General features: G+C 46.9%; 1 protein-coding gene across 1 annotated transcript in view; it reads right to left on the bottom strand.

Annotated features, from left to right (window-relative positions):
• The window catches only part of PGF (placental growth factor), a 34,762-nt gene that overhangs the window by 7,961 nt on the left and 13,090 nt on the right, over positions 1-13,711 (bottom strand). The window contains exons 2-4 of the mRNA XM_083504619.1: positions 5,764-5,806; positions 3,129-3,325; positions 2,010-2,086 (exon numbers count right to left, since the gene is read on the bottom strand). Coding sequence (XP_083360745.1) covers positions 2,010-2,086; positions 3,129-3,325; positions 5,764-5,806 — 317 coding nt within the window. The remainder of the gene's footprint in view (positions 1-2,009; positions 2,087-3,128; positions 3,326-5,763; positions 5,807-13,711) is intronic.

Below are 13,711 nucleotides of genomic sequence, written 5' to 3'. Positions count from 1 at the left end.
CAGGTGAGATCCCGTTAACAGTCTCATAAGCAACATTATTCAATTGCACCCACTGAAAAGGTCTGTTGGGACAGAATTTCAAATATGTTATTGGATGTTGAGGGGGGGAATGGTAGGTAGAAATAAAGGAGAGAATCAAGTGGCTTTGAGTCTCTCTACAGAGAGCCCTTCAGGAAGCAGGCACTGCAGGCAAAAATGCACCCTCCCTTACAGCACATGTTGTTCACCAACAGGATTAGCTGAGGCTAAGAGGAGTTAGGAATGCTCTCAGCATCACTGCACATCAGCCCCCCCCCCCCCCACGTTGCCAGTCTGAGACCACCTATTTTGGGCATTTCAGAGGCCAGTGTATTCAGAGGCAATACACTGATTAAGCTAAGGAATAATTATCTTGGAAAGGTAGTTTTTGTTTTGTCTCTGCTTGTGAGAGCAAGGACGCTAGCTGGAAGTGAAGGGTTGTTTGATGCTGTGTGTGTTCGTGCTGCAAGCAGCAGCGGCTGTTTCTTTCTTCCTTTTGGTAAAATGAGGTTCCTATACAGGCCCCAAAGGCCACGGATGGACAGCTGAGTTGGAACAGCTGCTACTTCTGTCCCATTTTGTCACTTGGTTGGGTTGCTGGCTCATTAAGTATCAGGCGTGTAGGGCACCCCCAGGGCTGTGTATCTGCTGCAATTCCACTGGTGTCTAGAAAGCATGTAGAATATGACACTGAATGTTGAACTTGGCTTCATAAGAATTTTAGCTTCCTTTCTGTATTTTTTTTTTAAGTTTCTAGTCCTTATGACTGTGAAGATACGGTTGAAAGAATATGACCAATGTATGCTGAAATCTTCTTGATTGGGGGTGACCTCGACTGTTCCTGCTCCTCCCAGTGACAAGGAAAACCATAATTAAATTGTGCAAAATGCAAACATTTGTGAAAAAAAGTATGAGCAATGATACACAATGGCATTGACCACAGGATCCAGCTTTTTCTGACACAAACTGAATTGTTGGGAACAACATTTCACTACTATGCTTTTTAACACAGACAGCATATGGATTGTCAGGATCCCCACCCCCCACCCCAATTGTGTGCTGGCTAGGACAGCCATGCTTTTAGTCTGGTCAGTTTAAGGCACGGCAGACTTGAGGAGATTCAGTTACTCCAGCAGCCTTGCCTTTATGTAGCCAACAAATCCAAAAAAATTCTAGTCAATCAGAGTGAGAATTGTGCGTGGAGTTCCTGGAGCAGAGCAAATGGTGAAAGAACAACTGCTTCCTGCTGAGGAGGGCTGGGTGTCAACAATCTAACCCCCGGGGGGGAAAGCTGGAATTTGATCTAAATGTGCAGAAGGAACGTTCCAAGCCTGAGGTGTCGAGGAACATGCTGAAAGCGACTGTCCTGCTTCTTCATTTTGAGGCTGGGAGGAGGTGTAGTGGACTTAACTGCAAATAATACAGTTCCCTTGCACTCCCCCCACCGGCCCAGATACATCCTATTGTGGCTCACCATGACAAGAACAGAGAACACCTGCCCCAGTTAGGCTCAGGTTACATTAACAGGCTGCCTGAGGCACCACCAGTCCAAGCCCCCTCACCTTTTAAAAAATATTTCTGCTGGCTCCCTTGGCTGCTGTTTTTTGAAGGCTAAAATTAGAGGGAGTCAAATAGAGGGGCTTGTGGATTTCAATAAGGGGTCTCCCTACCCCACATCGTTCCCTCTCCTTCCAGGGATTACTTGACTCCTGTGAGGTACTGGATACCCAGGACAGCCAGTGTGGCGTAAAGGTTAGAGTATTGGACCAGGACCTGGGAGATCAGGGTTCAAATCCCCGCTCAGCCAAGAAGCTCATGGGGTGACCTTGGGCCAGTCACCATCTCTTAGCCTAACCTACCTCACAGGGCTGTTGTGAAGGTGAAATGGGGAGGAGGAGAACCACGTTCACCACTCTGAGCTCCTTAAAAGAAAAGGTGGTATATAAATGTAATTTTTTAAAACAGAAAAATGCCATCATGAAGACACATACCTGCATACACATTTCCTATGCTCCACAAAGGACAGCTCCACATAGGGCGCTTGTTCTTCTGAATTCACCTTCAGGAGCTGTAAGGGTGAAATCTATGTAACTCTCAGAGCATTTGGGACTTAAGAGAATGGGCAAGTAAGAGGCGGCATGACAGAAATTTATATAATTATGCCTAGCATGGAGAAAGTGCATAGAGAAAGGATGTCCACTGGAAGGTGTGGACACCCAACAAAGAGAAATGTTGGAAGATTCAGGGCAGACCAAAGAAAGTACTTCTTCACACAGCATATAGTTAAACTACGGAACTCGCTGCCACAGGAAGCAGTGATGGGCCGCCATCTTGGATGGTTTTAAAAGAGGATTGGACAAATCCATGGAGGAGAGGGGCTATTGATGACTACCAACTATGATGTGGCTATGTTCTACCTTCACTGTCAGAGGCATCATGTCTCCGAATACCAGTTGCTAGGAATCACAGGAATCCATTGAGCTTCAGTTTCCCAGCTGTTCACAGAAGATGTGAAGCAAAGAAGTGCTGACCACTACGGGGAAGGGCTGTAGCTCAGGGGTAAAAGCACCAGCTTTTAATGCAGAAGGTCCCAGGTTCAATCCCCAGCATGTCCAGGTAGAAATGGGACAGCGCCCTGTCTGAAATCCTGGGGAGCTGCTGCCAGTCAAAGTAGACCAGTGTTTCTCAAACTTGGGTATCTAGCTGTTTTGGGGCTACAATTCCTACCATCGTTGACCACTGGCCCTGCTAGCTAGGGATGATGGGAGTTGCAGTCCAAAAACAGGTGGAGACCCAAGTTTGGGAAACATTGGTATAGACCAGGGTAGTCAACCTTTTTATACCTACCACCCACTAACGCATCTTTCTTGCATGACCGCCCACCAGTGCTCGATTGAAGGAGGATTCAGCTTGTGCCGTAGAACCCCCTACTCAGAATCCTGAAACGTCCACTAGTGGGCGGTAGGGACCAGGTTGACAACCCCTGGTGTAGACAATAATGAGGTAGATGGGCCAATGGCCTGACTTGGTATAAGGCCGCTTTCTATATTCCTAACAATTGCATGGAGAGACAGCTGGGAACCAAGCACCCCAAAGCCCAACCTCTTCACCTGCATGGTGACGTTGGCTACCTCCGTCGGGACGCACTGGAGCCTCTCGTCTCCGCAGCACCCGCTGCAGCGCTGCAAGAAGACGCAGGAAGGGCTGAACACATGCTCTACTTCACTGGGGTACTCGGATACCACATCAACGAGCTTCTCCAAGGGCTGGCAGGAGCTGCGGTTCCAAACGTCATGAAAGGAGACAACTGAAGAAGATACAAAAGATTTGGGGCAACAGGTTCAGAGCATGGACAACGGGAGACACGGCTGCTTCAGGTAACTGATGGGCAGCAAGGATGTAGGAAGGTGCTTTGTATCAGATTCATCTGCCTTTGCCAACCTGGTTCTCCCCAGTTGTTTTGGACTACAACTCCCATCAACCCCAGTTGCCATTGGCTGTGCTATCTGGGGCTGATAGGCAACATAGTCCACAACATCTGCACTAACCATTAAAAACAGTGTTGTGCTGCTTTAAATAGCTACAGCTTCCCCCAAAGAATCCTGGGAACTGTGGCTTGTTAAGAAGGTTGTTAGGAGGAGAGACCCATTCCCCTCAAAGGCCGACAATTCCCAGAGTCCCCTGGGAAGAGGGTTTGCCGGTTAAGCTACTCTGGGAATTGTAGCTGTGTGAGGGGAACGGGGTCTCCTAACTGCTCCTTTACCACCATTTCCAGAGTAAGGCAGACTGCAGGGCAATGACATCCCATGTTGACCAAACCATCTGTAACAAAGGCCGGTGCAAGCCTTTCGAAAAGCATCTTTCCTAAGAGTGTTATTAATCCCACTGGCAGAAACTTCTAGATTCAGCGGTTTTGCGGAAAACATCTCAGTTTCTCAGCCAGAACTTTGACATCTCCTTGCCAGGAAAATGGTGTGTCTGGAAGTCACAGGGAAGTCTGATTTATCCAGCAGAGTCTCCGACTTAAGTAAGTGCTGATTATAACACCATTTCATGCGCTTGGCGGAAGCTTCCAGCCTCCCATCCTTTCTTTCAATAAGCGAGACTGGAAATGCTTGGCTTTAGATCAGAAGGAAGTCAGAACATCGCAGGCCTTTAATTTCAACTATAATATGATCACATGGGGAAAGGACATAAATCCAGAACCGCAATCTTACCCATCTCCTTCACAATGTATCACAGATGTTGAAAACTGTGTGAAACTGTTGTAAGATTGGGAGAGGGTAAATGCAATCCAAAAAGTCTCCACATGTTCTTTAACGGTGTGTGGCAAAGTTGCAAGGCACATCTTCTGTTAGGAAAACTGTAAGTAAATGGCTCAGGAAGGCTAGGAGGTGGTTGAATAATACTTGCCGCCGCCACCATCCCTGTCCAGACAAAGGGCAGGGGGAGCTAGTTGCCTCTGTCTGACTGCAATATTTGAGTGAGACAGAGACAAAGAGGGAGACAGCTGAAATCTCGGCTCTATAAGCTGCTCAGATCTAACTGGGGACGGAGCAGTGAGAGTAGATGTTTTTGTGCTGTGTGCCTTCACCTAGGCTCAAACTGTATATCTGAAAATAAACTCCTATGTTGCAAAGCACCATAAGCCTCCAGTGACTACCTTCCAATGAAAACCAAACCTAGGCAAGCACTGCACCTCTGGAATTTCTCTGTGCTCAGAGAGGTGGGGAGAGTGTTAGATTACCACCACCACCACCGCTGCTGATGCTACTAATACTACTGTATTTACTTATATAGCCTCATCGGTATGCACGAGGAGCACAAAAGGTCAAGGTCCCTGCCCCAAGGGGCTCACAATCTAAAATTTAACACAAGATAGAGGAAGAGAAGACAGGGGGAATCAGGGAAAGAATATGTGATTATTCATAGAATCATAGAGTTGGAAGAGACCACAAGGGCCATCGAGTCCAACCCCCTGCCAAGCAGGAAACACCATCAGAGCACTCCTGACATATGGTTGTCAAGCCTCTGCTTAAAGACCTCCAAAGTAGGAGACTCCACCACACTCCTTGGCAGCAAATTCCACTGTCGAACAGCTCTTACTGTCAGGAAGTTCTTCCTAATGTTTAGGTTTATTCAATTTTCATATGCTTAGGCTTCATTATAGGCTAAAGGCCAAATTAGATGTGCTATTAAATGTGTCTTTGCTTTTAATGCATAGGTGTAAAAAATGCTAATAATTATTATGATGGGGGAGACTTAACCCTTTCATTTCCTACTGCAGTCCTGAGGAAAATCTCTCTTTCTCCTCTGAAAGTTGTTGTTGCATTGGGCGGAAATCCTGCAATGAGCCCAACAGAGGATTTCCTTCCAGTGCAAATACCAGCTTCAGAGGGTGGAGTTTCCTAAGCAGAGGAAAGGGTTAATCTCCCACCCAGCCCACCTGCTGTGATCCCAATAATTATCAGCTCTCCCCCATTCCCCAGCAGCTTCTATTTGCATTTTTGAAAAACAACTGCACATTAAATACAAAGGCACATTTAATATCATGGCTAATTTGGCTATTAGAAGTCTCACTGACAGCATGCAGAAAATTCGTTTCATCTCTGAACTAATGAACAACTGCCTGGTGTGCCAAAACAAAGACAATGACATAATAGAGCCTTCAAGTCTCTTCCATTCACATGTGTCTTCTTGGAGGCCCTTTTGACATCATAAAAGAGGGACAATCTTCACACTCACCTGCCGCTTCAGTGGTGCTGTTCTGAAGAAGCACATCTTGCCTCTAGGGAGAGAAAGGGGAGGGGAAAGTAATTTTTCCCAAGCATTCCCAACACCCTGCAATGAGATCACTAGCAATTCAGCATGGATCATTTCTGTAAAGCACAGAAGTGGGATGATTCTCATGTGCTGAAACCTGTTTAAAGGTCGCATTTTATTTTCTAAAATAAGATCAATTGCTTAAGATGTTGCAAGGGAGGTTTTTGGTCAAAAGGCAAATGTCCACATGCTTCAGTCCAGGGCTCAAGAGTACAGAAAATTCCTTCCTTCCTTCTTTGGTAACTGTGCAATCCTGTACATATTGATAAGCGAGCAGTGCATGGCAGCCTTGGTTAATGTATGTGTCACCTGTTATATTTATTATGATTTCTACAGCACTGGGTATTACAAAGTAACAGGAAGTCAGGTCCCTGCCCTGAGGAATTTACAATCCAGAGTTTGGCACAGCAGGGACAACAGAGTGATGGGAAGAAGCAGCCCTGCCGCTGTGACTGGTTCAACTCAGAAGCTCCCAATCGCTTATCAGCTGGGATCAGTTCTATATGCTTGAATCCAGGATATACCAGAGCCCAAAACATTTATTCAGCAAATTGCTGGATTTAAATAACATCTTTCTTCCTATCATGGCTATGAAGATGGTTCACAATACAAATATATTATCGCTTCAGTGTTAAAATCAGCTGCACAGTCTTTACTTTGCCTCCCTCACCAATGTATTGTAAAATCAGACCCAGACATGGAAGATGTAAAATAATCAAGAAGGGAATAAATATATTGCAAGAAGGGAATAAATATATTGCTGTTTTTTCACCCTTGTATTTTTTTTAAAGCTGATTTGATTTGCCTGTATTTTAATCATTCTTTATATTTTCTTTTTATCCTGAGAATTTCTTTACAGAGGTGGTGTAGAAATTTTAGTAAAGAACTATTTCTGCTAGGTTGGCCAGTGAAATGGATGGGTCTTGAGTTATTTCATGAATAACTTGTTCAACTAACTTTGCCTGGATCCAACCCAATAATAGTATGCCTCTAAGCATGCGCAAAGTGCTTTTGCTACACCAATCAACTTGCACGTATATGAGATTAGAGAGAGAAGCTGCAAGTGAGAGAATGTGACTTCAAGCCAAACATTAGTCAGCTCCTCTCATTTCAAAATGAAGCCCCTTTCCAATCTGCTATTATTAATCTACTGATGATGTCATGTCTCTTGCAAGCCCCTTGGGTTACTGAGTGACAGAAGTGCTCTCCTTGTTCAGTGGGTCTACTCTGAGTTTGGCTACCACTGGATATCACCCAGAAACCGCAATTCTATTTCAGGCCAGTAGATATCAGTCTAGCAGTGCACAACTTCCCTCTCCAGAAAATTTAACATTTTTACTCAAAAGGATGAGGCAAGTAAATATTTGGGGTGGCCAGATAAATGGAATCGTAGACTTGGAAGGGACCTCAAGGCTCATCTAATCCAACGGTTTGCACTAAAGAAGAGTCTTGGGTCAGAATTTATTGACGTTTGTTCCTCTCAGAGTCTAGTGCCCACCTGGGCATGCTCAAGGTCAGCATGCTGGGGGAAGTGGGCAGGTCTTCTGCTCTTGACGGCAATCCATCTTGATCAAGGGGCTTTTCTGCTTGTTTGTGCCAGAATATAGGGACTGCTTGGCATTGGGGCAATCCAGTGGTCCAGGAGGCAGGTAGGAAGCCTACTCAACCTGCATTCCATTCCAGTTAAGAACTTCAGAAAGCCCTTAAGGTGTTTTCAGCCTGGGTGCCCTTGACTTCCATGAGCGTATCTGCACGGCTTGGTGCCAGTCTTCTGAAATGTCTATCTGGGTGTAGCAACTTAACACAGGAGAGATAAGCAATATACCGTGGTGGATGCAGTATCCTTGCAAGGGCATGCAGATCCTCAGAAATGGCTTTGACAATGCTTCACAAGACATGCACACTTTAATGCTCTGTGCTAATCTGGTTCTAGACTCACCCACTCACTGACAGGATTCTGGGGGATTGTTGCTGTTTTCAGGTGGGATTCAAACACATGCCAGCAAATTTGGGTAGCGCAATTAATAGTTGATTGGGAGCCATGCGCAAGAAATCCACTTCCCCAAATGATTGGGGAAATGAACTAGAAAGTGTGCAATAATCTAACCTCCCCACAAACAAATCAGAAGTAATGTTCATTAAATAGCCAACGTAATCTAGTCTCCCTGCAAACAAATCATGACAAATGCTCAATGAACAGGCTAACTGAAAGCACCTTCAGTTTCACACAAAAGAAAGGGTAGGAAAGGATGAGAAAGAGTATCTTGGCTGCAAAGAACAGGATAACTAAAATGTTTTTTTTTTAACCAAAACTAAAAAAACAACACGTACCGGTAGCATTTCCCCCTAACTGAAACCACACACTTAGGCAATTTACCAGGTCAATCAATCATTCCTAAATCTGGGCTATGCTTTCTGCCCCACCAGATCAAGGATTCCTCTGAGCCTTGTAAACTCCCCCCACCTCAGTGCCAAGGTGCTTCCTGGGTCCCCAGGAGACGGTAGCGGTGCCTATGAGCATGTACAGAGTGCCTTCTTTCCCCACACTACTAAATAATTATAACACACCTGAGATTTGGAGATTTAAAAAACTTCCAGATCATAAGAGATCTCTCCTTCGTAGAGTACTTCCAGTTTTAAAATAAAGCCCTAAACACCGTGAAGTGTAAATTTGGGTCTGCGTAAAAGGCGGATCTACACGGATCCTCATGGATCCTCCACTTTTTTAAAATTAATTCCAACAAATGCAGTGTCAAATCACACCTAGAAGGCACGCCTACAAACTGGACTATAAAAAACGTGGATCCAACACTTTGCCACGCTGCAGTACCATAAAAACATGGATCCGAGGCACGGATCCTCATGAATTCATATGATTTTTATATTGAAACAAAATAAAAACACCATGCTACTGTAGACCACATCTTAGTCTGTAGGAGGAACCAAAAAAATCACGCATCCACTGTTTCGTGGTGCCGCAATGGCGCAAAAACATGGTTAAAAAACACGGATCCTCATGAATCCTCATGATTTTTGCACTAGATCAGCCCAAACTCACTTTCAAATTACACATCATGTCCAGGGGCACAACATCCACCACAGAAATCACGGATCCATGGCTTCCTGGCCATACCATGGCACAAAAACGTGGTTTTCAAGAACAGATCCTCATGGATCCTCACACTTTTTGCATTGGACCAACCCAAACTCACTGTCAAATCACACATCATAGCCAGGGGCACAACCTACACCACAAAAAACTCAGATCCACGCCTGCCTGACCACGCCCTGGCCCAAAAACGTGGTTCCGAAGCACGGATCCTCATGAATCCTTATGATTTTTGCACTAGATCAACCCAAAGTCACCATCAGATCAAACATCATGGCCATGGGCACAGCATCCACCACAAAAATCACGGATCCACGGCTTCCTGGCGAAACCGTGGCCCAAAAACGTGGTTTTCAAGAACGGATCTTCATGGATCCTCACGCTTTTTGCATCGGGCCACCCCAAACTCACCATCAAATCACACATCATGTCCAGGGGCACAGCCTGCACCACAAAAATCACGGATCCACGGCTTCCTGACCATACCGTGGCCCAAAAACGTGGTTCCGAAGCACGGATCCTCATGGATCCTCACGCTTTTTGCATTGGGCCACCCCAAACTCACCGTCAAATCACACATCATTCCCAGGGGCACAGCCTGCACCACAAAAAACTTGGATCCACTGCTTCCTGGCAATGCCATGGCCCAAAAACGTGGTTCCGAAGCACGGATCCTCATGGATCCTCACGCTTTTTGCATTGGGCCACCCCAAACGCACCGTCAAATCACACATCATGTCCAGGGGCACAGCCTGCACCACAAAAAAATCGGATCCACGCCTGCCTGGCCACTCCATGGCCCAAAAACGTGGTTTTAAAGCACGGATCCTCATGGATCCTCACTCTTTTTGCATTGGGCCAACCCAAACTCACCGTCAAATCACACATCATTCCCAGGGGCACAGCCTGCACCACAGAAAACTCGGATCCACGGCTTCCTGGCCACTCCATGGCCCAAAAACGTGGTTCCGAAGCACGGATCCTCATGGATCCTCACTCTTTTTGCATTGGGCCAACCCAAACTCACTGTCAAATCACACATCATTCCCAGGAGCACAGCCTGCACCACAGAAAACTTGGATCCACTGCTTCCTGGCAATGCCATGGCCCAAAAACGTGGTTCCGAAGCACGGATCCTCATGGGTCCTCATGCTTTTTGCATTGGGCCAACCCAAACTCACCGTCAAATCACACATCATGTCCAGGGGCACTGCCTGCACCACAGAAAACTCGGATCCACGGCTTCCTGGCCACTCCAAGGCCCAAAAACGTGGTTCCGAAGCACGGATCCTCATGGATCCTCACGCTTTTTGCATTGGGCCACCCCAAACTCACCGTCAAATCACACATCATTCCCAGGGGCACAGCCTGCACCACAAAAAAATCGGATCCACAGCTTCCTGGCCACTCTATGGCCCAAAAACGTGGTTTTAAAGCACGGATCCTCATGGATCCTCACTCTTTTTGCATTGGGCCACCCCAAACTCACTGTCAAATCACACATCATGTCCAGGGGCACAGCCTGCACCACAGAAAACTCGGATCCACGGCTTCCTGGCCACTCCATGGCCCAAAAACGTGGTTTTGAAGCACGGATCCTCATGGATCCTCACTCTTTTTGCATTGGGCCAACCCAAACTCACTGGCAAATCACACATCATTCCCAGGAGCACAGCCTGCACCACAGAAAACTTGGATCCACTGCTTCCTGGCAATGCCATGGCCCAAAAACGTGGTTCCGAAACACGGATCCTCATGGATCCTCACGCTTTTTGCATTGGGCCACCCCAAACGCACCGTCAAATCACACATCATGTCCAGGGGCACAGCCTGCACCACAAAAAAATCGGATCCACGCCTGCCTGGCCACTCCATGGCCCAAAAACGTGGTTTTAAAGCACGGATCCTCATGGATCCTCACTCTTTTTGCATTGGGCCAACCCAAACTCACTGTCAAATCACACATCATGTCCAGGGGCACAGCCTGCACCACAAAAAACTCGGATCCATGGCTTCCTGACCATACCATGGCCCAAAAACGTGGTTTTGAAGCACGGATCCTCATGGATCCTCACTCTTTTTGCATTGGGCCAACCCAAACTCACTGTCAAATCACACATCATGTCCAGGGGCACAGCCTGCACCACAAAAAACTTGGATCCACTGCTTCCTGGCAATGCCATGGCCCAAAAATGTGGTTTTGAAGCACGGATCCTCATGGATCCTCACGCTTTTTGAATTGGGCCAACCCAAACTCACTGTCAAATCACACGTCATAGCCAGGAGCAGAGCCTGCACCATAAAAATTATGGATCCACGGCTTCCTGGAAGCGCCATGGCCCAAAAAGGTAGTTTTGAAGCACGGATCCTCAAGGATCCTCACTCTTTTCGCATTGGGGCTCCCCAAACTCACCATCAAATCACACATCATAGCCACGGGCACAACTCACAAATCATGAGTTGCACTACAAAAATCCCCTTACCTGCACTGTTAATGTCACCACTGCAATATTATTATTAGAGCCAATAGGAGAATATATGACTACCGTATTTTTCGCTCTATAGGACAACTTTTTACCCTCCAAAAATTAAGGGAAATGTGTGTGCGTCCTATGGAGCGAATGCAGGCTCCTTGGCTTCAGTGATAGCAACACGAAGCCTCCGAAGCGCAGAGGGAGCGCTTCGGCCCCTCTCGCTGTCCAGGCTTCAGGGATAGCCGCCTGAAGCCTTTGGAGCACAGCACAAGTTCCTGCTGATCTCCGAAGGCTTGTGGTAAGCCGCCTGAAGCCTGGAGAACGAGAGGGGTCGGTGCACACCGATCCCTCTTGCTCTCCAGGCTTTGCTTCTCTGGAGAGGCACTGCACAATGTTTCCTCTCTGCGCAGCGCCCCTTCAGTGAAGCTGGAGGAGAAATGGAAGGGGCTCCGTTTCTCATCCCGCTTTGCTGAAGGGGCGCTGAGCGGAGAGGGGGAGAATTTTTTTTTCCTTGTTCTCCCCCTCCTATGGTTCGGTGCGTCCTATAGAGTGAAAAATACGGTATATATTGTACCAAGATATGGTTCATCTTCAAGAACAGATCAAATACATGCCAAAGTATTAAAGAGGAGAAAAAATATGAAACTGCTTACATACTGTCAACTAATATCCAGATTCAAGAAAGACTGTATGGCAAACATACAGTGAAAATCAGTGAAAAGATAGAATCTGAGTCCATCATAACAGAGTTCTACCTTCTGGGTAAAATTTATAAACTATTACTCAAATATGACACCAAGCCCGAACAAGCAAAACCTTATATGACAAAATGGATGCAAAAATTTTAAGAGCAGTTCACAGTAGAACAGTGAGAACAATTATGAATAAAGGAATAAAATTTACTGCAAATTAAGCCCTAAAACAAAATTGGTACAGTGGAACCTCAGGTTGCAGACATAACCCGTGACTGAGGCACGTCCGCAACCCACAGCATTCGCATCCTGAAGCGCCACGTCTGCACAGGCACTGGTGCAATTTGGCGCTTCTGCGCATATGAAAGACCCAGTTCTCTGAGTGCATGTTCTGGAAGCTGGGCAATAGGGGCAGTACAGGATTCCTTTTGGTGTACTGACCTCCCCGCTGCACCAAGGATTCCCTGCCCGAGCTGCTTCAGGTCATCGCGGATGTTCTCCTGGAGATACCTAGTTTGGTTGTCCTAGGGGATTTTAACATCCATGCCAACATGACCTTACAAGGGGCTGCTTGGGACTTCGTGGAAAGCATGGCCTCCATGGGGCTGTCCCTGAATAAGTTTGGCCCAACTCATAGTCACGGACATGCCTTAGACCTAGTGTTCACCAATAGTGACATGGCTGATATGACACTAGGTAAAAGTGAAACAAAAGAAGTGCCATGGTCAGATCACTTCCTGGTGCAACTGGACTTCTCCGTGACCCTTCTCCTCCGCAGGGAGGTGGGACCAATGTGGATGGTCTGCCCCCGCCACTTAATGAATCCAAATGGTTTCCAGAGAGTGGTAGGGCATGCTTTATCCCATGTTGATGGCCTTTCAGCTGATTCCCTGGTGGCCCGCTGGAATGTGGAGTTGACCAGGGCTATCGACTGTCTGGCTCCGAAGCACCCTCTCCGACTGCATGGAGCCCTGACAGCCCCGTGGTTTTCTTTGGAGCTGCGGGTGAGGAAACAATCGCTGAGACGGCTCGAGTGCCAGTGGCAGAAAACTCATTCTGAATTGGACCGGACACAGGTTAGAGCTCAATGTCGAGCCTACCAAGTGGCGATAGCAATGGCGAAGAAGACTTTCTTCACCGCCTCTATAGCATCTACAGAAAATAGTTGCAGGAGACTCTTTCAGGTGGTTTGCAATTTAATGGAACCACCTTTACCACCGGGGCCTTGTAAAGACCCCAAGACCTCCTGCAACGATTTTTCAAATTTTTATGCAGATAAAGTTGCTCATATTCGGAAGGAGGTAGACACCACCGTGGGAGCAGGGTCGGGGCGAGAGAGTGCTAGAGCCCTGTCTGGTCAAGTTGCATGGAATTAATTTCAATCCGTTACCCCCGAGAATGTGGACAGGCTGCTTGGATGCGTGAAACCAACCACCTGTCTCCTTGATCCTTGCCCATCCTGGCTAATAAAAGCAAGCCGGGAAGGGCTGGGCAATGGGCTTCGTGGGGTGGTGAATGCTTCCCTCTGTGAGGGGGCATTCCCAGACCAGCTGAAAGAGGCGGTCATTAAACCGCTTCTTAAAAAAAACATCTTC

This window comes from Podarcis liolepis (genome assembly GCF_965112155.1).
Source record: "Podarcis liolepis genome assembly, chromosome: 1".
Taxonomy (NCBI): Eukaryota; Metazoa; Chordata; class Lepidosauria; order Squamata; family Lacertidae; genus Podarcis; species Podarcis liolepis.
This window is presented reverse-complemented; position numbering and strand designations above follow the sequence as displayed.